The sequence below is a fragment of the Fundulus heteroclitus genome, chromosome 18 (assembly GCF_011125445.2).
Source record: "Fundulus heteroclitus isolate FHET01 chromosome 18, MU-UCD_Fhet_4.1, whole genome shotgun sequence".
Lineage (NCBI taxonomy): Eukaryota > Metazoa > Chordata > Actinopteri > Cyprinodontiformes > Fundulidae > Fundulus > Fundulus heteroclitus.
The window spans coordinates 19,049,277-19,073,411 of record NC_046378.1 but is presented as its reverse complement, the minus strand read 5'-3'; the positions used below and the strand labels follow the sequence as shown (position 1 = coordinate 19,073,411).

General features: G+C 39.1%; 1 protein-coding gene across 4 annotated transcripts in view; it reads right to left on the bottom strand.

The window, feature by feature from the left end:
• Window positions 1-9,106: 9,106 nt before the first annotated feature.
• The window catches only part of mcamb (melanoma cell adhesion molecule b), a 57,487-nt gene continuing 42,458 nt past the window's right edge, over window positions 9,107-24,135 (bottom strand). Inside the window, exons 4-17 of one of the 4 annotated variants that reach the window (XM_021319256.2) lie at window positions 23,978-24,045; window positions 23,801-23,888; window positions 22,855-23,034; window positions 20,071-20,201; window positions 19,526-19,658; window positions 19,324-19,439; window positions 19,049-19,190; window positions 18,590-18,714; window positions 17,342-17,489; window positions 16,897-17,016; window positions 13,889-13,930; window positions 13,339-13,462; window positions 11,634-11,745; window positions 9,107-9,308 (exon numbers count right to left, since the gene is read on the bottom strand). In XM_021319256.2, the coding sequence (XP_021174931.2) occupies window positions 9,297-9,308; window positions 11,634-11,745; window positions 13,339-13,462; window positions 13,889-13,930; window positions 16,897-17,016; window positions 17,342-17,489; window positions 18,590-18,714; window positions 19,049-19,190; window positions 19,324-19,439; window positions 19,526-19,658; window positions 20,071-20,201; window positions 22,855-23,034; window positions 23,801-23,888; window positions 23,978-24,045 (1,541 nt within the window). In that variant the 3' untranslated portion in view covers window positions 9,107-9,296. Of the gene's footprint in view, window positions 9,309-11,305; window positions 11,511-11,633; window positions 11,746-13,338; window positions 13,463-13,888; window positions 13,931-16,896; window positions 17,017-17,341; window positions 17,490-18,589; window positions 18,715-19,048; window positions 19,191-19,323; window positions 19,440-19,525; window positions 19,659-20,070; window positions 20,202-22,854; window positions 23,035-23,800; window positions 23,889-23,977; window positions 24,046-24,135 lie in introns of those variants that run through there. The other 3 variants (XM_012868085.3, XM_021319257.2, XM_021319259.2) reach the window with 3 other exon arrangements.

The following is a 24,135-nucleotide window of genomic DNA, read 5'->3' as shown; positions in this document are numbered from 1 at the left end:
AAATGACAGAATCCGGTGAAGGTCAGGGCTTTGTGGAGGCTAGTAAAGGTCCTCTACTTCACTTAAACCTGGCAGAACCAGCTCAGTTGTTTCTCACCCACAGATAAATATACATTTATATAAGAGATTTTCGGTCTAAAATTCTGCTTTAAAAGATACGCAGTTAGTGTAGAAGAGATTACTGTAAAGATTTTACAAGTTATGGATTACAGATTTTGATAGTTGTTACAGCTTGATAAGATAAGATAGTCTTTATTGATCTCACAATGGAGAAATTCACTCGTCACATCGGCTCATACAAGAAGGTGCAGAGTAGGGAAGGTGCATTCAGTTATATACAGTGAATCTTCATATATACAATGGATCAAAAAGAATACCAAAAAATACAATAGTAGGTGCCCACAAACAGGAGGCAGGTGGAGAAGAGAGCAGGGAGATTAAAGTTAAAAGTTTAAAATAGTTACGTTCTTTGGTATTTTACTATTTATTTTGTGTTGCACTTTAGAGTGAATAAAGGCATACATATTTAAAAAACATGTATAGATATATTTTTTTAAATTGGTGATTAATTTTGCTCAAAATATTAGATTATTGTGAGTATGGCGGAATGTTTTATTCATTTCCGTAAAGTGGGCTGTGCTTGTCATCACGCAAAGGATTGTGGGATTTCTTATAGCTCCTAAGCGCCAGATAAGGTACATTGCGAGCTCCCTATGCTAAAGGACCTATGACAGGAAGCATGCAGGCTCCTTTTCCTACCTCCTCCTTTACTGACTGCACTATTCGGACAGCACTTATCATGGCGACCGCTGACGTAATCCCGCCTTGGCTGACGAGTCCTTACCAATTAGACCTTTTCGAATGCAGTTACCGATTTTCAAAAACAGCTGAGAAAAGTAGGCCCAGAAGCTCAAAAAGCAGTGAAATAGCCCTTTATCCCTCTGCAGAACTAGAGGCCAACTTCAACGTTGTTTCATTTGTTGAGTGTAGAGATAATAAAAATAAGGGTGTTTGCTCAAATGTCCACTTTTTTTTTTTTTTTTTTTTTTAAATGCTGCAAAAAAAATAGCAAATTTTGACTCTGTAACAGTAGGAACCCTGTATATAGCAACTGCAATAAAGCAACCAAAAGGCTTTAGGTGAGCTTTTGTTAAATGCTTTGTGTTCTCTTCAGTTTTGCTCTCTGGGTGCTCTGGAAGGGGGTGAGCGCCAAAGCTTTTCATAGGGTAGACCCATGGGTACGCTGGCCCTGCCCCATGGTCTACAGTTTAAAAAGAAAAAAAAAAGAAAATGAAAAAATCAGTATTTGGGCTGACTGTAACAACTAACTCAGGAATAAATGCTGTTGAAAAGGCGAAGGTGACTCATTGGCACAGGCAGCAGCTCACCTGTGTGTACAGCCAAAAGTAACTGCTTCTTTGTCACGGTTTTACTTGCACATTTTTTTTGTTTCTTTGTTTTTTTGTGTGTTATTTTCCCAGTGTTTGCGGGAGCAGAAACAGCAGCCTTCACTTCCAGGTACTCTGAATTTAAAGGATATATGTTCACACAAGCAGCTTTTCGGTACATTAACTCAAGCCTCCCCCAGTATATGAAGAATGTTTTGGAGTATTTTTGTTTTTGTTTTTTTCTGATTAGGAGGGTGCCGATGGGCTCCTCTACAGGCTGATGCTGCGTGTCGACTGGAAGCTTTCGCTGCAGTCTCTAGTTCCTTTTCATGTTTATTTCCTAGTTGCCTTGAGAAACTTGTTGAATGACGGGCGGTGACGGACTGGGGAGGTCCGCGATCCTTGATACTGTACCGGTGTTTTAAAGACGGCTTCTCGTTCTCATGTATTATTATTATCATTAACCTTTATTTTTGCACGGCATACCGACTTGTGCTTTGATACTGTCACTCTAAAGAAAATCAAATTGTATACAGTAAAAAAAAAAAGAAGAAAAAAAGTAATGTTTGCATTCCTGTACATTTAATTTTGTCCCAAAGGTTTTGTTTACTTGTTTGACTTCTATGACTTGTGCCATATGTTCAGAGAGGGAGAGAGATCATCACCTAGATCCTTACTTTGTTTTTAAAAAGGCCTTGATATGCACAGAGTGCTCGGAGGTGTCGATCTGTACCTGTTGGTCTCTGAAGGCAGCATAGTGCAGTAATGCTTGCATTGATCTGTCCCCTGCCTCTTCAGCTTCATCTAGCCTCGTCTCTCAAACGCTTCAGTGCCCTTTTGCTCACTGTTTCCAGACCTGTGCTCAGCCTCTGGAAAACCCCAGAGGCTCTCAGTCCTGAGGAATTTCAATTTTCAACCAGGAGAGGGGGCTGTGGCTCTACATTTTATTTCCCCCTCCCCCACATTACTAAAGAATGGCATCCATGATTTTTTTTAATGGCTTTTAAAGCTCATATCAATTTGAAAGTATGCACATTGCTGTTAATAAAAGGTTAAGCAACCGCCTCATGTCTCTTCATTAGCTGTACGGGTGATTTTTTTCTTAATTAGAACATCACAAGGTTGATATCAGTCACTTGATCTGAAAAGAAACTTGATTTAATTAAACACGGTGATTATATTTTAAGGGTTTATTTCTGTTAATCTGAGGGATTAGGGCTTAAAGCTGAACCTTAAACAGTTTCTCGAAAATTTGAAATATTTCATAATACCAATAAAAAAAGGATTAACACATATTACACCCAGGGGTCGCCAGCATGGTGCCCACGGGCCACAAAAAGCCCCTGAAGACCACATGTGGTGCCCAGGAGCCTGTTCTAAAAGGAGCACAATCCACCAGTGAGCTGCATCTAAAACTTTATTCCATTACTTTTGCTGTTTAATCACACTTGCATTTATATAGCAAGCAAACAGTTTTTCATGCGATAACAAAGCATGAAAAATATGTTTACATAAAGTTAAGGTGAACTCTTGACTCTTCTAGTTCAAATGTCACTACTGGCAACCTTTCGTATGACACGACACCAATAAAGTAGCTCTTAGTTTCACAAAGGTTGGTGACCCCTGGATTACACAGTCTGAAAAATAGGGAATTTGATTTAATCCTTGTCCATGTCTGGATAAATATCGAAAAAGAAACAGGGATATGGGCAAATGTTTGATTTTCCAGAATTTATTTCTTACTCTATAAACCAAAACGTTTAACTCCAAATTTCTGAAAAGATGGCTTTTAGTTCAGCCACTGTGTTTCTGGGAAAGTGTGATCACTCTTGCAGAAAAGCATTTCTGAGGTCAGACATTGCTGTTGGATGAGAAGACCACTCGAACTTGTCAGTTAGATTTATCCTAAAGGTACAAAATCAGGTTAAGGGCAGGGCTGGGGTAGCCTCGTGAGACCATCCTGACCTCGCAAGCTTTCAAGGTTTCACTCGCAGATCAGTCTGGCTACTTTCTGTTAAAGAAAATTTGGAGCCGTTCACCAAATGAACGTCCAATCAGCGTTGGCTTTGAGGCGGGTTGAGGTGTGACGCAACGAGAAGCGCGACAGTTCAGTCTAAAGAACATGGCGGCTTCAGCCGATGAAACTAGCGTTAGCGTGGCTATCGAGCAAGTTTTATCGGAATTACAGAGTATTTCTTTGCTGAGCTAACGAGCCTTTACCTGCAGCAGCAAGAGTAGCTTGGCTTGTGGTTGTGTTTTTGTCGTCGCTCGTAACAGAGCGACGACGAAGCATGTTGAGTACGTCGTATGCTTCGTTGATCTGATTGGTTTATTTGGCCCGTCTATCACCAACATAGGCCAATCAGCTAACCAGTATTTTCGCCCCTTTCCAAAATTACTTCAATGGAAGGTTTCCAGATGGATATGCGGAGCAAATCCATCTGGCGGAGTCAGGTAAGGGCTGGGGTGGGTTCACCGGGTTTTATCAAGGCCCAAGTCAGTGCATCTGTCAACCAAGAAATGTTACACACCTTATTGCTTCCTTTGGCTGACGAGCTTAATGGGGATGATGATTTCATTTTCCAGCAGGATCTAGCATCAACCCATTCAGTCAAAGATACCAATACCTGCACTGACCTTGACCCACCAGCAAAGGGACCTGACCTAAAAGTCAAAGAACATATCAAAGCATCAAGGCCTTCCTTAACACCTCAGCAGCACCACAGGTCGATACTCTTATTTTGCATTGAAGCTGTATTTTATGCAAAAAGAGCCCCATACGGATTGAGAACATGTGCCGAGCAGCGACTAGACATGTTTTTCAGTGGGTCGACATTTCTGTGGTAAAATCCGGTTTTGGTTTTAGTGATCTTGTTCAATAGTAGTTTAGTAGATCAATATTTATTGGATAACTTGGAGATGCACTTGTGCTTGACACAAGACACGTGAAGAGTTGATGTATGCACAATTTCAAATTACGTAACAGACCAATCGGGAGGAAGAACGTGTCGTTTTTCCTGATCTGAGGCCAGGAAGATTGGGAGCAACCCGAGGAGAACCACAAAAAAGTGATCCAAATAAAACAAAACGGCAGAAATCCTGCGAAATGTGTCGGAAGGTAAACTGCAGACAAAATTGATCACTTGAGAGCTACTTTTGTTTCACATGCTGCATTTAATGTTTCTAGCTTCTTATTTTATAATGCGTTTAGTTACTGCATTAAAAACCAAAATGTGATTTGACCGCTGCTTTGAGCAGATCAGATGACTGTCTTATGAAACACTTATGCCGGAAAAGATACCGCCAAGAACCTATTGTTCATACAGCCAGAGAATTATGAGTGAGGCGGGGGGGCAGTGAAATTTGACACAGCAAATAATAATATAGGTATAAAAGATTTACTGATCCAAGGCTATAATGGGTAATTATTGTGAAATGCATGCTACTGGCTACTAACTGATAGCTTTTGATGATTCAACGAATATCAAACAAGAATCTCAAACTAAATTGAACCAAAACACAAAAAGCCTCTTTTTTCAGAATGGAAAATATAAAATAGAACATGATCCTGGACCCTCGTCTTTTGTCTTATCAGTATTAATATTTCAGTTACTTATGCTAAACAAACTGGTTTCTGTGATTTATTTTGAATAAAAATTTTAAAAACTTCTTTTTTTAAATTTGTTTGCGTAATATTACGTATTGCACATATTAAGGAAAATAAAGGTACATTTGTGATCAATTGCTATGGATGATTTCTTTTTATTACTGCACCATTTAAAGAACCGGCACAGAATCAGCACAGAAAATGTGGAAGAGAAGAGGGAGGCTCACCTTTGAATCACTGTGTAGATCTTTTACATTTTCTTGGTTTATTGCATAAAACCTTTTTTTTCTGTCAGCACAGAAATAGACTGGCTGCAGGAATGAAAAGTAATGTGGTGATCTGACTTACCTTTAAATATGTTTAGCTAATTCAGGAATAAATGCCTTGATTTTCACCAAACCAAGCAGCATATAATTTTCACATCTTGATGCAAATCCATGTAGAACCTGACCCAGAGAGGGTTCCTGTTGTTTTGTAGCCAGAGCTTTTAGGTCTACCTGCATATCAGGCGAAAGTCTCTCAACTCTGTTCCTCAGAGGACTCTGCTGATGCTTAGTAGAGTAAACCTCCACCTCAGTTTTTGCTGGGTAAATATAAGAATCAAGACTTTTTATTTTGTAACCATAATGACATTTTTTTTATAAGTGCTTAGGCTTAACTTATAATCAGCCCATTCTGGTTCAGCTTACTCAGGTGGTACTGCTAACTTCAGGCGGAGTTACACCACCTCTTGCTGTGCGCACAGACGCACCAGGCTCCCCTCTGGCCTCTGCAGCTGCTCTGAAATGAGCTGCGTCCCTTTTATTGTAGCGCTGTTCCAGTAATGAACAAGGCAGGCTGGCAGCCCTGGACTGCTGCCCCATCCCTGCCATGTGCGCGACTGGGCGTAACTCTGCAGTTGCGCAGAACGTGTGCGCAAATAACGCTAATTTTCAGCCTTCTCTTTCTTTTGACTCATTGTCAGGTTATGGTGGAGCAGGTAGGTACATATATAATAAAGCGGTCCATTGTGTTCACCCTTCCCAGTGACTTGTTGTCAGTGCCTGGCCAGCAGCTCGAGTAATGCACAGTTTGTGATCTGACCAATCAAATTGCACGATAAAGAAGCCTCAGGTCCTCCATGGAAAGGCTTTTTTCTACCCAACGTGTGGCGCCGATCCAGGACCAGTTTGATAGACATGAGAGCCACAATTTGATTTGACTTTGGATCAGATAAACAAACAAAATATGAATCTATAATTATCAATACTGGGCTCGGGAGGGGGGCATAGGCGGACATAGCGGTTTTCAGGAGTGCCCCCATGCACCTCCCCGGTGCTTACAGCAGAAAAGCAAAGATGCAAAAGTGCTCTGTCTAATCTAATCTGATATCTTAGATTTATATCCCTTTAAAACCAAAGTCTGCCATATATATATAGATAGATAGATAGATAGATAGATAGATAGATAGATAGATATACATATATATATAGATAGATAGATAGATAGATAGATATTTTTAAAGATCTGTTCATCTGTTGTTCATCCATGAAGATCAAGGATTACATCAGTTAATTACCGACTTCACCAGTTTATTTTCAGCGGATTACAAACATTGGTCTCAGGGTAGCAGAAAGACAATGTGGATTTAGGCAGTGTACCCCTCCTTCGTGAAGCCTTTTGTGAAGGTAACAAATTAACCCATGCTAGATTATGTCTACACTTTTTCCAATTACAGAGTTTAAGTGAGCCCACCCTGGAATGGATTTAGTCTTCTTTGGCAGCAGTCTGACGACATGCTACATGTTTGCCCAGTCTGATTCCCGAAGGTCCAAATCACATCAGATCGTGAGACATTTTCTTATCCACAGCCCTCCTTGGGTGACACAAATGATTTTCTGTTGGATTTACTTTGACTCTTTGTGATAAAACTTACCTTTTCTTCTGCTGAAGGCAATTTGTGTGTTTTTGTCTGCAGGTCTGGAGTCACTGTGGTGCTGAAAAAAATGACCCCTATAGCAGATGTCTGAAGGTTTTGGGTATTTGGAGATATTGATAATTTTATCTGTACTGGCTTAAAACTCAGTTCTAGTAGAAGAAATCTACCGCCATGCTTCACAGTGGGCATGCAGATGTTTTGGTGATGAGCAGTGGGTTTGTCTCTGTGTGTAGCAATCTCACGATTGATTCATTTAAATCATGAAATTATATCGCTCCTTTATAACCTTTCAGCACATTTCCACTTTCACTAAAGACGTAAAAGGACAACAGAATATTATTTCAGACTTTAAAATGATTTATTAAAGTTATTTTTCTTATACAAGGCTGAAATCTGACTTTAGCATGACTTTTAAAAGCATTTTATATCCACTGTATTTGATATGTGATCAGGCCTTTATCTCTCCTGAACATACAGGCACATTACATATAGAGTTAAATATTTGAAACCTTTATTTCTTATATTCTGATGATTATGGCTTTCAAATCATGAAAACTCGAAATTCTGTGGTTTAAAAAGATTATGCAAGATCTCTAAAAAAAGAATATTTTAAACATAAATATCAGGCTTCTGAAAAATATGCTAATTTCTATACACTCAGTACTTGCTCAGGCCTCCCTTTGCATGAATTACTGGATTAGTGCAGAGTAGCCTGGAGGTGATCAGCCTGTGGTTCTGCTCAGATTGAATGTAAGTCCAGTGGACCAATGCCAGCAGATGGCACGGCTCCCCACATCCTCACTGACTGTGGAAACTTCACACTAAACTCCGACCATCATGGATTCTTAGCCTCTCCGCCTCTCCTCTCCAGACTCTCAGACCATGATTTCCAGATGTAATGAAAACTTTACTTTCATCTGAAAAGAGGACTTTGGACCACTGATCAGTCCAGTTTCGGGTTCGGGAGTGGCGTGACCTCGGGAATGTGACATTTGCAGCCCATGTGTGGGACTCATCTGCATTTTGGCTCTTGATGTGCCGACTTCAGCATCGGTCCACTCCTTGTGAAGTCCCCACCCTCCAAATTCTTTTTTCCTTAACAGTCCTCTCATGGGTGTGGTTATCTCTGTTGCTGAGGACTCTTTTCGTCCACACTGCAAAAATGGCTCTAAAAATAAGTAAAATGTTTTTAAAGTTAGTGTATTTGTCCTTGATTTGAGCAGGTAAATAATACTATCTGCCAATGGAATGAGTATTTTGACCCCTAAAATAAGATAATTAGACATCCTGCACTTGAAATAAGATGACGGAGATGAATTTTTCCTATTTTAAGTGCAAACATCTTATTCCATTGGCAAATCATCTTATTTACCTGCTCAAATCAAGGACAAATACACTAACTTTAAGAACATTTTACTTATTTTTAGTTCTGTTTTTGCAGTGCACTCAGCTTTCTCTGAATATGCTTTAATACAACATACTGAACAACCTGCTTCTGTAGTGAGGACATTTTTTGGCTTATCTTCTCTGTGGAGGGGGTCTTCTGGACATCTGTCCAATCAGCGTCTCCCCTCCACTGATTGTGTCTCACTCTGAGTCAGACTGACCCAGATGTTTATACAGGAGACCTCTGCTGGCGTTTTGAGGTAATTAGATGATTAGAGTGGGAAACCATGGGTTTACAATATTCAAGTTGATTATGAAAATTCCAAGAAATAAATATTTTACTGTATCGAATAAATATAATACACCAGTGAAAGTTTGGACTCACCTTTGTCGTTGAGCGCCGTTTCCTTATTTTTATAACTTTCCACATTGCAGACACAGTGAGCGTGTAGAACTATAGAAAATTGTGAAATAACTCAAAACATCTTGTGTATCTTAGCTTTTCTCTCGGTGAGCTTCGCGAGGTTAGCTATGTGAAAAGGTTTTCTGACTGTTTTGAAGGAGGTTTACACAGGTAGTAATAAGAATAAAGACAAACCATCGATGAATGAGAAGGTGTGTCCAAACTTTTCACTGGTGGTATATAAGTTTTAATTTCTGAAAAGAGTGACAAAAAATATTGTACTTTTTCACAATATTATTTTCTTTTGATGTACCCGCATATGAAAGATACATTTCTTTATTACATATATGAAAAAGAAGCAGTGTAGAGCCATATTTCTAAAAATTGTTTAATTTTTTTCACACTTTTTTTTAACATTTCAGCCAGACACAAGCAGTGGAAATGAGCTTCCTCCTCTTTGGAGGTTTCCTGGGCGAAGACCCTGGGCCGGGAACACGTTGGGATCCCCCCCCCCCAGGATGAGCTGGAGAGGGTCGCCAGGGAGAGGATGTCTGGCTTTCCCCTCCTGCCACCCGGTCTCAGATTACTGGAAGACTATGAATGAATCTTTAAACACATTAAACTGCAAAGTTAATGTTAGAGCTCTTCATTTTTCATCATTTCACTTTATTTGGTATGATTTTTTTTTTAAAACTAAAAACAATACATTTTTGGTAATTGCAGTATGCTTTATAACTCAGGGACATTAAAAGACATTTCAGACAACCGACCCTATCTAACAGCAGTTGTTAAAAGCAGAAGGAAGGAAGTGTGTGATGGCATGATTGTCTTTAAGCTGGAGTTGTTCAGTCACAGTCATTCCCCCCTCCTCAGTAGTACATAGATATTAGAGGAACCAACAGGAACACAAAACACTTAGATAAGGAGTAGCTGTCACTTTAAGGCATCATGTCAGAGGGGGGGTTCTGTGTCTCTTTGGGTTAGATTAGCTCTTTACACAAATTCATTCAGTGAACAGAAATGGATCAGGACAACTTCATGTGGCGCTTCTGCTCTGCCCTCGTCTTTTTTGTTCGAGTAAAGAAACAACAGACATAGGAAGTGAGTTCATAGACAGACGGTCCCATAAAAACGTGGCATATTAGAGAGCCCAAACTGCATGAATACCCACGCAAAACAGAAAAAAGGAAAAAAAGAAGTCAGTGCACTGAAAATAAATAGAAACAAAAACGACAATACAAAATGTGGAGTTTCCGCACGGCATCTGAATGTCGCATCCAAGGCAAAATCTAACTCTGTGACCCGACTATTGGCAGCGCATTACATCAAACCAAAAAACAAACAAATTGGATCAAATGTGAAAACATACAGATAAAACAAACAGATGATAGAAACTGTAAAAAAAAAAATGTTAGCGAAAGGTATAACTTCTTTTTCAGCCTCAGAAAATACTCTCCTTCATCTGCAGAACGCTGGGAGGTGAGAACATGGAGAATATGAGTGATATGTCTTCAGATGAGCTGCAGGTTTGTATTTAAAGCAAATAAAGGTATGGCTGAAGAGGCGAGGCATCTCCTGGCTTTCAGTGTGCAGACCGAAACATAACAGAATACGAACAAATTCAACAACTCTCCAACCTAAAGCTCCTCTCTTTTTTTTTTTCTCTCTAAGAAGCACCGAAATACTATCTGGTCATTTGTTTTTGTTTGTTTTTGTGTTATTTTAAATAAAGAAAATATATACATAGACTATAGTATGTACACTAACTGAGCTGCATCGGGATGCTCTTCAGTGGATTGCTCTGCCTGAGGTGATGCTACGTTGTACAGCGCCGGCCACATTTAATGGCTCCCGTGGTAAAGATGTGTAACCAGTCTCAAAATAATGATTATGCAGGAGAACAACTTTATACTGGAACTCTTAGAAAAAGCCAACATTTGTACAGATTGTCCTGTAAAATGATTGATTTTGTCTCTGCCGAACCAATTCGGCTTTGTTTTCGCCATGTGCTTTGAATCGTTATGAAGGACCCAGTGACAAGCCGCTTTCTAGGAGAGTCCACCAAGATTTGTATGTAAGTTCATCTGGAAATTCAGAAAAATTCAGTGGGCGTGGGGTTTGCTTGTCCTAAGCTGTCCGATCATGTCCACGGACGAGCCGAACAACTTCAGAGATGATCTTGGACTCGTCTGCGTGAATCAAATACTGCTTTTGGCAAATTTAAACAAGCAGCCATCTACGGAGAAGATGTTTTTAAGGTTGTAATGATCTGCTTGTCAGAACTTTCCTTAAAAAACTAGACGTTCTATCGTAACATCTGGATTTTTATATTCATCGGAATAAATGTTCTTGACTTAAAAGGCTGGATTTAAAAAAGATAACAGGGTGAGATTATGGCACTGGAATAATATTAAATTAATGTACTTTAAGGCTTTTACACATCTTTATCAGTGGAAGCAATACATTTGTCCTCCTCTGTATGGAAAACAGACCCTGTCAGCTTTGTGCTCTAACGTTTGTTCCACAGACAATCAGCAGTATACAAGGCTTGCAGTAACGAGACGCGTAGACAAAGCGTGGCAGCCGCGTGACGGAGTTACATTATGGAAAAAAAGGCTTTTTCTTTAAGCAGTTTTAGCGTCAGTGGATTATCTCCATGATGTAACTCTGAATGAAGGAGCTTTGGTGGAAGCTTGAAGGCATCTGGAAGGGGGGGGGGGGGGTCTGAGCCTGAGAAGGAACACCAGGAGCAGCTATCGGGAAGTCTCTGCTCGCCGCCTCGCTTCTGAACATGCAGGGAACTCATCACTCCAGAGGGTGAACGGACATTTACACAGAGACGGGCACAGAGAGAGAGAGACAGGATGATGCATTAGAGGACATGTTATCAGATCAGCAGGACAGTAGCGTATCTGGTCCACGATCATCTACCTGGTCACCGGGTAGCTGTTTCTCTCCATTGACCCCGAGCAGAATGGCCTCCTCCGTGTTGTCGCTCTTCATCTCCACCACGATCCTGTCCTTGCCGGACTTCTCTTTGGTGCTTAGGTGGGACAAGAACATGCTTTAATAAGTGACTTAATAATAGCATAGTAATGTTATCGAACAGTATCCAATATGGATGCTGGGCTTTTGTTGCTGAGGTGGGTTTATTCCGCATGTATCGATTAAGTGTCCTCAGGTAATGAGTTAATAGGTAATGCCTTTTAGTCGCAACATAAAAGCACATCCTATTGTGGATGTTGGTGGACCGATTGATCGAGTGATTTATTAGTTTGCTATTAAACTGAAACTGAGCTGACATGAAGAGCACAAATTTTCTGATTCATATTTTGTTATTTTTCTCCAAAGATCATCGTTAATATCTTCTTTCATGAGTCCAGAGATATAATCTGCTTTGTGTTTATTCCTTCCGCGAGGGTTTTGTGTTTAAATAGGTTCGCAAATAGCCCTTTACAGTTGTCGATTTGGTTTGTAGTTAAGAAAATGTGCGATGGGTGGCGATCGTGTTTTGAATAGTGCCTGCGCACTGGGATCAGGGGTGTGAAGTTCACAGTGTTCTGGTGCATCAGGATGAAACTAGTTACTTTAATCAGGACATTACCCTGTTGTTATCTCTCTTTTTTTCATATTTAATGACACTCTGGGAAAGGAATCTGAATAACCTAAGGACCCCCAGTTTCATTTTTAGTTTCAACCATCTAACATCCCGAGGTGAGTAAATCCTCATCAGTGTAGACAGCATAGTGTAGCGTGAAACTTGGCGATTGTTGTGATAACTGAGTCACAGTTGCAGCAATCCTCGATCAGCAACAGAGAGCTGCGGCATGCGTTGTCCGTGAAAGCTGCCGACCTCATCCAGCAGTCTGGCTTCTCTGCTGATTAGATTGTGATTATACCACAGAGTCAAAAGGCCAAGGCAGAGCTTTATGTTACTATGGCACCATGTCTTTAAAATCTTTAAGAGGTTATCAGCACAAGGTAGGATTTAATTAATGTATTTCAATGCAGCGTGCAAAATACTGTAATATTCAACAGGGGTAGCTGGATTTGACTGTTGTGTTTGCAAATAAAGCCTCCTGTTGTGTAATTAAAAGGTTACAGAGAATATGACGTGCAGAGGCGGAGATGACTGGACAAAGTTATTTTTAGCCGATGCGTTACGTCTAGTTTTTATCCATTACTTCTACACTAAAAGAAAAATCTCCGACTGTACATATTACATCCCTCCTTTTGATAAAGATGCCTTATTTAAAAAGGAAAAGCACACTTCATTTCTTCACATTTAGAGCCTTGTAAGAAAGAAGTTTCCTGTTGTTCTTTAGTATAAATATATATATATATTTGAGATTTAATGGGTGTTCTGCTACTTCTATCTCAAATTGTACTCCACTGAATATTTTGAATATTTGCAAACTCAGAGAAGGGATGACATGCATAATGCCTATTTTTGTAAAAACAGGCAGTTTTGCTGCCTGTTTTAATTAATTTTTCACTCACTTGCTTACTTGTTGAAAAAAAAGATATTGCTAATCACTATTTGTTCTATCAGAAACACACAAAACCCTGGAGAATCCCACGTCTCTTAACGAATCCAAAATGCAACAAAAGATCATTTTATTCTCATTAAACTTACAAGTCCTGCTTTCCAGATCGATTGCAGATCTTGCCCTTTTTGTACAGGAAGTAAAGCACGCTGCCCAAGATGGCCAGAAGCAGGATACAGATAATGATCACTGCAATGATGACACCGTTGCTTCCTGTCGGAGAGAAAGAAGCAGAAACAACAAATTGTTGGAAGTGGATTTTTTTGAAAGAGATGATGCTTGGAAGCGGAAGAGTCCAGGAACAGGTGTGGGCGTGACAGAAAGCATTCGAGGAAAAAGACAGCAGTGCTAGCGTCTTTCAGGTGACGTAAATCTGGCAATACAAAAGAAAAGAGATGCAAAAGTGTCAGATCTGCAGGAGGAGAGGTGTGCTTATAACAAAAAGTATAAATAAAATCAGCATCGTAGCATGCACAGGATGAGGTGAAGGTAATAAACAACATTGTTGTGTTCAACAGGAATAAGGGCGTCTGCTGGAGGAGAGTCAGAAAAGTGATATGGTGGAGGAGTGAAAGGGTGCTTTTGATTTTTTTTTTTTTTTTTTCTTAGAGAGAATCTGCAGCAACGTGACATACAAACCTTTTTTGACTTTCTCTGGTGGTTTGGCTGTTTCTGCCTTGACTGAGAAAAACCAAATGAGCAGAGTTATCAGTGGGTTTATGTATTAAATAACTGATATCAGCAGGCCTGATGCACTCAGACACACACAAACAGGCATTTCAGGCATTCAGTATAAAAGAGTCAGACTCAGTGACTTGATTTAAAGGATCTTATCTCTCCGAAGCTAAATATCCAGTCTGTATCTTGGTCAGTGACCTGAGTCATTTCCCACAGTAGCCCTGTTTAATCATATTTCACAAGAGAGGAACAAAAAACCCAGAACAGCTTTCCTCTGAGGGGATGGAAAGTTTCCTGGCAGGGCAAATGTTGAGGGAAAAAAGGGAGATGTGCAGAAAAAGCGGCATCCTGTAACGGGAATGAAGAGGCTGACTCTGAGTGGATCTAAAGCATCAGCCTCCTCAGTCATGCTCATTCATGTTTGTGAATATTTCTGCACATCATGTTGCTGACAGAACTGCTATCCTTACAGCTCATAATATCTGTCTCAGTATTTTCATTATCGGACATAGACGCCCGCTTTTTAACTACATAATGCTTTTTTTTTCAGCCCTGGTGATCATCCTCATTAGAGAGACATCAGTCCAAATATTACTGGCTGTGAAACATTTATAGCTATTGGAGGGGGAAACCCCCTCTCTGGATGTAATTTTATTCAACAGAAAATAAGGCATTACACGATTATCCACATTTAATAATCAAAGTGAGATCTTAAACAGGGTGTTTTCTCCAATTTAATAAGTACATCCAAAAAATTTTTTTTTGTTGGGGCCAAAATATAGGGACTTTTCTGCCATGTTGCCTTTAAATCAACAACAGTAATAATCACTTTTCCAGTTCTTAACTGTATGAATAAAATCAGTCATGGACTATACTTCAAAATCAGAATGTGCTGCTTATGTTGTGATTGTGCTTAATGTGAGCTGTAATTATAAAAATAAATACAAATTACAAATTATGATTTATTGCTCATGTCTATTGTTTATAGTGCTCACATTAATATATTAACTGGATTTAAAAAACCTATAATTACAAAGTGATCATTGCTGCAACCTTCAGATAAAGCCATACAATTAATAAAATTGGTATTTCAACTTTAAGTTCTACTTCTAAACCTAATGTAATTGACAAGAATTATGGTTGTTGAAGACAGACAGAAGTGAACTTCTGTGACATCTTTGAACATTAATGGGCATCTAACAGGAGAGGGGTTCACATCAACAGCCGAACAGTATGGGAGACAAAATGGAGACTTTTGCACTTATGTAAACCACACTATATTGATAAATGTAATAATAATTATAAAGGTACTGGCAATTTTAGGTTTATTCCTGAATCCCTTTGAAGTTACTAAGTTACAAGCTATTCTATTTTACAAAAGAAAATTATTTTAAAATTACTGACAGGGACACTATTCAGCACCTTAGCAAGATATTTAAGATAAGATAAGAGATAAGATAGACTTTATTGATCTCTCAGTGGAGAAATTCACATATTTTTTTAATGTAATTTGCTTAATGTCAGAATTAAGCAAATTACATTTTTGCTTCATATCATTTCATTTTCAGCTGCATAAAATACCATTCCTTAGTATTTGGTAGACATAGCTTTAAAAATCTATGACTTGGGTCAAAGATTATGCGTCTCGTTCTGCTTTCTTCTCATAATAGTTTGCTGTAATTTGGACCCATTCCTCAGAACCGGTGCGCCTGAACCCAGTTTGTAGTCCACCCTGCTTTGAAAAAAAATTTCAGCTCTGTATGTATTTATATGTCGGGAGCGATAAGTCGCTCCCGACAGGAAGTTCATGAAGTCGTATCAAATCCACTGACCTTAGATTTAGGTTTTTGATCCTCCAATGTTAGGGTTAGGTCTCAGGGAAGGGGATAAACTGCAGGTATTAAATTAGGTTTAGGTGTTTAATCCACTGAATTTAGATTTAGCTTTCCTTATCTTTCTCTCGGTCTCAGCATACTACAAGGTCCAAAATGTTTGCTGTGAATTTCCAGCATCGGCCGTAAAGATGGCGTCACCCTGTGACTGCAGTGGTGTGCCTCTCTGCATTGTTCTGACATTTAGCAAACCGAAATGCTTCTGGTAATTGTAACCAACGTAAAACAGGAAACGCTTAGTCTGATCCAATGTCGGACTGTGAGAGAATTTTTTTTTTATAACTCTAGTTCTTTAGGGGAAAATACATTCAGCGTGTTTTCAAACTAAATTATAAATAAAAATGTTTCGGTAGCAGCTCTACCTTTATGTGCTTTCTGTAAAAAGGAGCGCTACCGCAGATCATTCATTCCTGCTGCTACCAGATTATACAATGCTGCACTATAACTGTAATAACTAATGTGCAATAACCAATGTGCAATAATCTATTTAATACATTGTGCGATAACCCGTGCAATAATCCTGAAAGTGGTGACTTCCGCTGCTATCACCAAGTGAATATATGTCAATACATATATAAAATGTATATATATATATATATATATATATATATATATATATATATATATATATATACACGTGTGTGTGTGTGTGTGTGTGTGTATAACTGTGAATGTACATATGACATCATCTGCCTACTCCGATTTCTTTTGTATTTTTATTCTTGTTTTTTCTCATTTTCTTTTGATCCACTGTATATATGAAGATACACTGTATATAACTGATGCACCTTTACTTTTTCCTACTTTTGGCACCTTCTCCTGACTATTGACTATTGAGCTGATGTGACAAGTGAATTTCTCCAATGTGAGATCAATAAAGCCTATCTTATCTTATCTTATCTTATGTTTTTTAGTTGTCTCCCTCTCTTTAATACACCGTAACAAACAAATAAAGAGATTTTTTTTGTTTTGGACAGTTATGGGAGGACCTCTAAGAAAAACACGTCTCACTAAACTCCATTGACATTAAGTTTAGCCCGACTGGGGGATAAACAGACACAAAGCGACTGGTCTTACCTTTGGATTTGGGAATGGCGGTGTTGGTGGTTGTGCTTGTATTGGTGGATACATTGGGGGTTGTGTAGGCGGATGTAATGGTTGTTGTAGTGGTGGTTGCTGGTGTGGTGGTGTGTTTAGCTGAAAGGGGGGGGGATAGGGGGGCACAAATGGGAACACACTCCACGTTACAACATCAAGGGGAACAGAGGGGTTCACATCAACAGCCGAACAGCTTCACGGCGTCTCTTTTGACAAAAGGGAACGCCCAGTGAAGTGCTCCAAATTACAGGCAACACTTTACAACACATCACAGAGAGCTCATGGTCTTCAGACAAAGATTAAAAAACAGACACAGACACAGACAAGAATGGGGGGGAAGGACAGATGGAGAGGGAGGAAGAGAGCGGCGTCTTCACACACGTAAACACACGGGATGGACAACGGGAGTGATGCGGGCACTCACTGATTTTGGCTTTGATGCTGTACGTCACTGAGTCTGTGCCAAAGCTGTTTGAAGAGCTGCAGATAACGGTCATGTTCGAGGTGACTTTGACTTTGACTACGCTCTTAGCGCCCAACTCGGTCGTCATATGAGACGCAGAGCCGATGACCTGCCACAAACACACACATTTCAAGACAGAGCAGGTTGGTCGCAGAGAAAAGTGTCAGATTCCAGCGAAAGATCCCCGTACGCTGTTTTGAAAAAAAGCATTAAAAAGTTGGCCCTGATTCAATCAACATCATGTTTTATTCTACTATAACCACACTGGATTGTGTTTTGCATCAAAGGATGTAAGATCAGGGCTTTGTGAAGGTCACTTCAAAACACTGATTTTATTATCCTTCATATCCTTTTACAGTGCTGGTATAGGAAATGACCTCAGAGAAAACAGGAAGTTCAACATGATCAAAGAAGCTCTTAGCTAAGACAGTTTATTTAGAAAAAAACGGTACCAACTTTACAATAATAATATTCTACTTTATCACTGCCTTATAAACATCCAGAACAAGCAAAGGGAGCCTTGTTGTAAAGTGTACAGCATGACATAAAGTAGAATATTACATGGTGCAGAATTATGTTACAAAGGCTTATTGAGCTTACAAAGTTCTACTTTAGACTGAAACATTTAGTACAGCAACCCTAGATTAAAAATATATAATTTTAAACGTTTTAGCCAATTATAGATTGGGCTCACTATTTGGCAGGAAACCAGTCAGTTTTGTCTTTCTTTTGTCTTCTTCTCATGCTTTACTAATGCATAATAAAGAGTGTTTAATGATTCTAAAGTGTTTACAGGTTAATTAATAACATATATAGAAACCATCTATAAAGGGAGCCTTATTGTAAAGTGGTACCAGAAAAACTTTATGCGAGGCTAAATAAAAAAAAAATTCTTTGATTAATCACAAATAAATGAGATGGAAAAATATAATTTTCTGTCTTACCTTTAGACTGAAAAGTTGCATTTCAACCTAATAATTGTAGAGATATTATCAATTTTTTTAGTTGTGTATTTTTAATCAACATCATTAACGTTACTGAGAATATTTTTGCTGTTAGAGCCGACTAGTTTTCCCTCTCACTACAAGCTTTTATATTGTTTGGCTTTTGTGGTAATGGACCTTAAGAAGCCAGGTCTGATAACTGAATCTCTTTTTGCAGGTATGTTGGACTTGGAGGTAAAACTGTAAAGCGATTTCTCCGTAGTACCTTTCCATCAGAGCTCGTCCAAGTTATTTTGGGAGTGGGGTAGCCTTTGACGTGGCAGCTCAGTTCAACCTCCTTCTCAGCAGTCTCTTTCTCAATTAATTTATTTTCTGTAATTTCTGGTGGCCCTGCAGAAAGAGTGTTACAAAACAAAAAAAAAAAAACTTTTATGATCTCATCGAACATGCTCTTTCTATGGTTCTATGATCAATATGCTTTTTTTTTTCTATATCATCCAGCCCTACTTTTCAGTGCGGTGGTTGTTACTGCAAGAAGGTTAGCTATTTTCCATGGTAGCAAGGATTAAAAAAAAAGCTTTATTTCCTGTAACATGTCCAGATGTGGAGATCAAGATAGGCAATATATATATATATATATATATATATATATATATATATATATATATATATATATATAAATCAAAAACAGTACCAAATGGGCAGTTTTTGTTGTCTCACTCACCCTGAACGTGTACTTGTAGTGAAGCGTTGGTTTGCATTTCCTCAATCTCAGGAACTGTCACTATACAAACGTAGAGTCCTGCATCGTCATAGGTTATGTTCTTCAGGCTTAAATAGTGACCCTTTGAAACTTCCTTTCCATTCTGCAGAAAAACCACATTAAACTCACTCGCTGCTGTGACCATTTAAATAAAAAGCAAAGCACTTGTTACTAGTTCCTAATGTAATAAACAATAGTTTTGGTTTTGCTGCTGTGTGTACAACTGAATCTGTTACCTTGAGCCACGTTGTCTTGGTGTGGAGAGACGATAAAGCATTGCAGGTGGCCTTAAGCTCCTTTCTCTGCTCCACCAAAACAGTGTCTTTGGGTTCAATGACAGCCTCGTCCAGATCTACACAACAGGTGAAGTAATTAATATGAAATAGGTCACATTTATTTTGCTCTCATCATTACAGAAAATATAAGAGGGGTCCTTACAGTTGACAAAAATTGCGGTGTTTGTTGTCAATTCCTCAAAAGTGTTCATGTCCACCACGCTGCATTCGTAAACACCACTGTCCAGTCGGGAAACCTTTTCCAGCACCGCTTCAGAGCCACCTAAAGACACACCCTTCAAAACCCAAAAGCAATCTTACCAAACACAATGTGCCAACATACAAGATGATATCCATGCATTAGGAACAAATACAATGAAGCAATGGACAGAACGGTTTCTCTTGGTCAGTGCACATGCACAGGTGCAGCTCAATAATATAGTGTCATTGAAAAGTTAACTTCTTTCAGTCACTGATTTCAAAAAGTGCCAGCAGGCAATGCAGGTGAAGTGTCTTGCCCAAGGACACAACAACTGAGATGGTCAGAGTGGGATTCAATTGCTCTTTTAATTGCTCTCATGTGATTGAGATTTTTATGAGGAACTGGATTTATGGTTTCACTTGCTGCAGGCTGTAAATAACCAAATTCCAACATATAAGCACTGTATGATGAATCCAAGAACTGTATTTCTCTTTTCATTTTCTTACATTCTTATCCTTAATTTCAAACTCTTGGGATGGTACATTCCCGTTACTGCTGCAGCGGAGCTTCACACTATCACCCTCCACGATTAGACGCTTTGGGGATTCAACCCACATATTTACTTCAGTGGCAGGATCTGAAACAAAGACAGGGAGGTCAGACCATAATTAGAAAGGTGCAGACATTTTAGGACATGCAAAACAATCTATAATGCTTCTCAAAATATTATGTATATTATTTCCTACACAAAATTAAATGACATCTGCAACTTTTATAGTGTTCTGCAAAGTGTTGAGGACTTCAGTCTCCATAATTTCATCAGAAATGCTAGCCGGATGAATTCAAAGGGGTTAGTTTGGCCGTCTGAGGACTTGAAAAATGTCCAAGGCTCTGAAAGCACTCTAAGATTACATAATTCCCAGACAAAGCTAAATCAGCATCTTGTAAAAACATAACAAAAAGTTTAATTTCTGACGTATAACTACGGTTTTGGTATCTCTAAATCTAATTGTTACCATAGCACCTCAAATGCACTCAAGATGTCCAGAGCAGCCAAAACACTGTGAACGCCTCAATCGTGCCGAATGAAACCTGACTAGATAAACTCTCCCAATCAAACGCGTGCAAGACTCCAGCTTTTCAGCGGTCACAAAGAAAGCAACATTTAAAAGTGTTTTTTCGGCCTTCAATGTTCCCCCTAATTTTTCACGTGTCTGAGCAGACACACAAACTCCCTGAGCGTTCACTTGACCCCCGTGAGCAACATCGTAAGGGCACACTGAGGCTACATTACGCCTGTCCAAAACCTGAGACTATAACAAGCTACATGGCATCAAGTTACTGCAATAATTTATTTTAGATTAGTTAGTTAAGATAAAACTGATTTAACCAGATTACATGAAAAAGACAAAAGTATTGGAGCTTTTAAAGAGCTGTATAGCTGTACAGCTTATTTTTTATTTCAGAGTAGGGGTCCTGCTAAGGAAGAATAGTCACAGACCAACAAGATCAATAACAGTATCTGTATTAAATTTTTGTACTTCCAGCTCTAATTTTCCATTCATATATTTTTTCCCCCAACACCGTCAGGGCTACAGGAGATTTTTTCACTTAAATAATGCCACCTTTACTTCAGTTGAAGATATACATTTAGCCTATCTGATTAATATGAAGTGACGTTGGCACAAACTAAACACCTACAAGGCAATCAGTGTCAACTCTTTCTTTAGAAATATGGTTGAGCAATGCTGGTAAAAAGATGAACGTATCAGTTATTTCAATAACTCACACCACCTCATCATTAATTGCATATGTTGAATATAGTCAATTAGTGCTTTACTTGATTATGGGTCAACATAAGAAAAACTTGTAACTTAACCTTACCTGATTTTCACACTTCATCATGATTTGCTGCCATGTCCAATCAATGCCCCCCCCCCCCACTCCCCCCTTTTGTGTTGAATGAGTGATGTGAGAGAAAACAGCTATAATTCTCCATCATATCACTCTCATATTGCTCATGCGTTGACTTTTTCTCTTATTCTCTGCCGCCAAACCGCTTTTTCCGCAGCAACTGCATTGTTTCTTATGGTTTAATATTCTACATATGCCTTTACTAAAGATTTCTATTTCCTCTCGCAGGAAATGCCACTTCCTGGCTTCTTATTTCCGGCCGTCGCCATGGAGAATCAAGTTATCTGCATTCCATTGATCAGGGCTTCTTTGGTGCTCGCGTTCAACTCATGGCTGATCGGACCACTGAGCTATATTATACACTGGAGTGCTAATAGCCCGCTGTTAGAACAAGTCACATTGAAGCCACCAGCCGCCATATTGGTACTCCCTATTTCCCCCCAGTAACTAGGGAATATGTGCGCTACAGCATCAAATAACAAGGATTTTTTTCATGTTCAGGGGAGGCTTAAAACTTTTAAAATGTCTAATGCCATATACTTTATGTTATGTTCTAAAACTATCAAGTACTGAGAAAGTCATGTGCTGAAATATTTTGCATTTTATTAATTTAAATATACATATATAACATTTATAAATATATAAATAACAATATACAAAAACATATATTTACATATATGTATACATATTTATACATATATTCATATACACATATTTATATGTATATTTAATATGAATAACATGTAAAATATTTCAGCACCTAATTTCCTAGTAGCTGATAGTGTTAGTACATCCACTGACTGTAGAATTACCTGTGAAATATTTTCACTCAGCCAGAAAACTGCTTGTTGTTGCAACCAAATCCTATGGGATTCTGTGACAGTAGGGAGTAGCAAGATGGCGGCCAGTGACTTCAGTTTTTCGACAAAATCAGCAGTCCAGTGTATTATATAGCTCAGTGGATCGGACGCTGTGTTTAGTTACCTACCTGTTCTGAAACCGAAAACGCAGAGTAAGAACTAGAGGAACAACTATCTAGAGCAGCAGCTTACTACTCAGGGTAGATCGGCCATTTTTTTTTTTCTGAAACGGAGCCCAGAACAAAGACGCACACCGCAACCTGCCCAATTATAAAGGCGTCTGCCCCACCCATCAATCAGTGGCGCGCTTTGATCAGCACCTGGCGCTCACAGAGCGAGACCAGAATTGCAATATGGTATAACTATTTTGTTTACATTTTATTTACTGTGCAGCATATATTTGCTGTGCGCACTGAATCCAGATGCCGTGCGCGATAGCACACGCGGGCAGTTTAGAGGGAACACTGCTTGCCTTTATTTCCAGAAAGCTCTCATCTCTAAGCGTGGCTCACTCACAGAAGACGGTGATATTGATGCCGTTGGTTTCAGTCATCTTCTCAGCTCCAGGAACCAAGTATTTGACCTCACAGTAGAAAGTAGCATCTTTGTCCTCCTTCTTCACCTTCAAAAACAGTTCGCTCTTGACCGAGAATAAATCGCTTGATCCGGTAGTGGCACTGTTAATGAGGTTCACGACTGGAAGACAAAAACATTTGCAAACACCAGAGATGTGGCAAGGTTGGCAAATACAAAGCTAATGGCTCGTTTACAGGCAGAAGATACATTCATTAAAAAGTAAAATGTCGTCTCTTGTAGGCTGGACAACCCAGAATTTAACCAGGCCTTATGTGTACACTGTATGTTTTATGGTAGTATGCCTAAATACTAGGCACTGTACCGTGTGTTGATAGTATTTAAACAGTGGGTGGAAAAAATTAGGACGCCCTATTTAATGTTCTGTAATGTATATTGTTCTTTCCAAACAAACATTCACAGAAAGATGTCTATTGTTAACCTATCTTTGGAAGAGCAAGTCATTTTACTACAGATTAACCCCAAATAATAGCCTATTTTACTCCATAAACAAAACATATCAACAAAATGTTTATATGTTTTCTAGCTGAGGGAAAACATTAGGACACCCACTCCCCTAACTGGCAGTGGTAACCCCTTTTACTGAAATATTTCAGCATCCTTGGTACAATTATTAAAGTAAAAAAAAAACTGAAAAATTGCTGAAATCTGCATTTGTTATTGAATCTATATTTAAAAACCTTAGCTGGCTCTCTGTCATTTTTAGCCAAAGTTATTTAGAGTCGTTATGGAAGGCCCAAATAGCCACTTGGGGCCCGGAGCTGCAGGTTGTAGACCCCTGCTCTAATGAAATACTGTATTTTTGCCACATAAAGTACAAACAAAAACAGCACAGCTAAATGCAGACTTTGACGATAGTGAGACTCACCATCAGTAATACTGCGCAGCGGCATGTTGTTTCTGTACCAGGTAATGGTCGGCTTAGGGTATCCATTTTTCACCTCGCAAGTGCCGACCTATGGAAAGGGGGGTTCAAACAGGAGGATAACACCTGATTAGTTTGTAATTTTCAAAGGTTCTTTTTTGTGATCAAAGACCTGAATACCTTTGAAGGTTCATCATCAACTGATATTCCTTTTTCCGCACGTTCAATCGTGGGAAAATCTGGTGTTTCTGACGGTAAAAAAAACGAAAAAAAAAAACAATGTAAGGAGAAGGAAAGATGTCCGACATTCTGTCAGGTAATCTTGACGTCTATAAGTC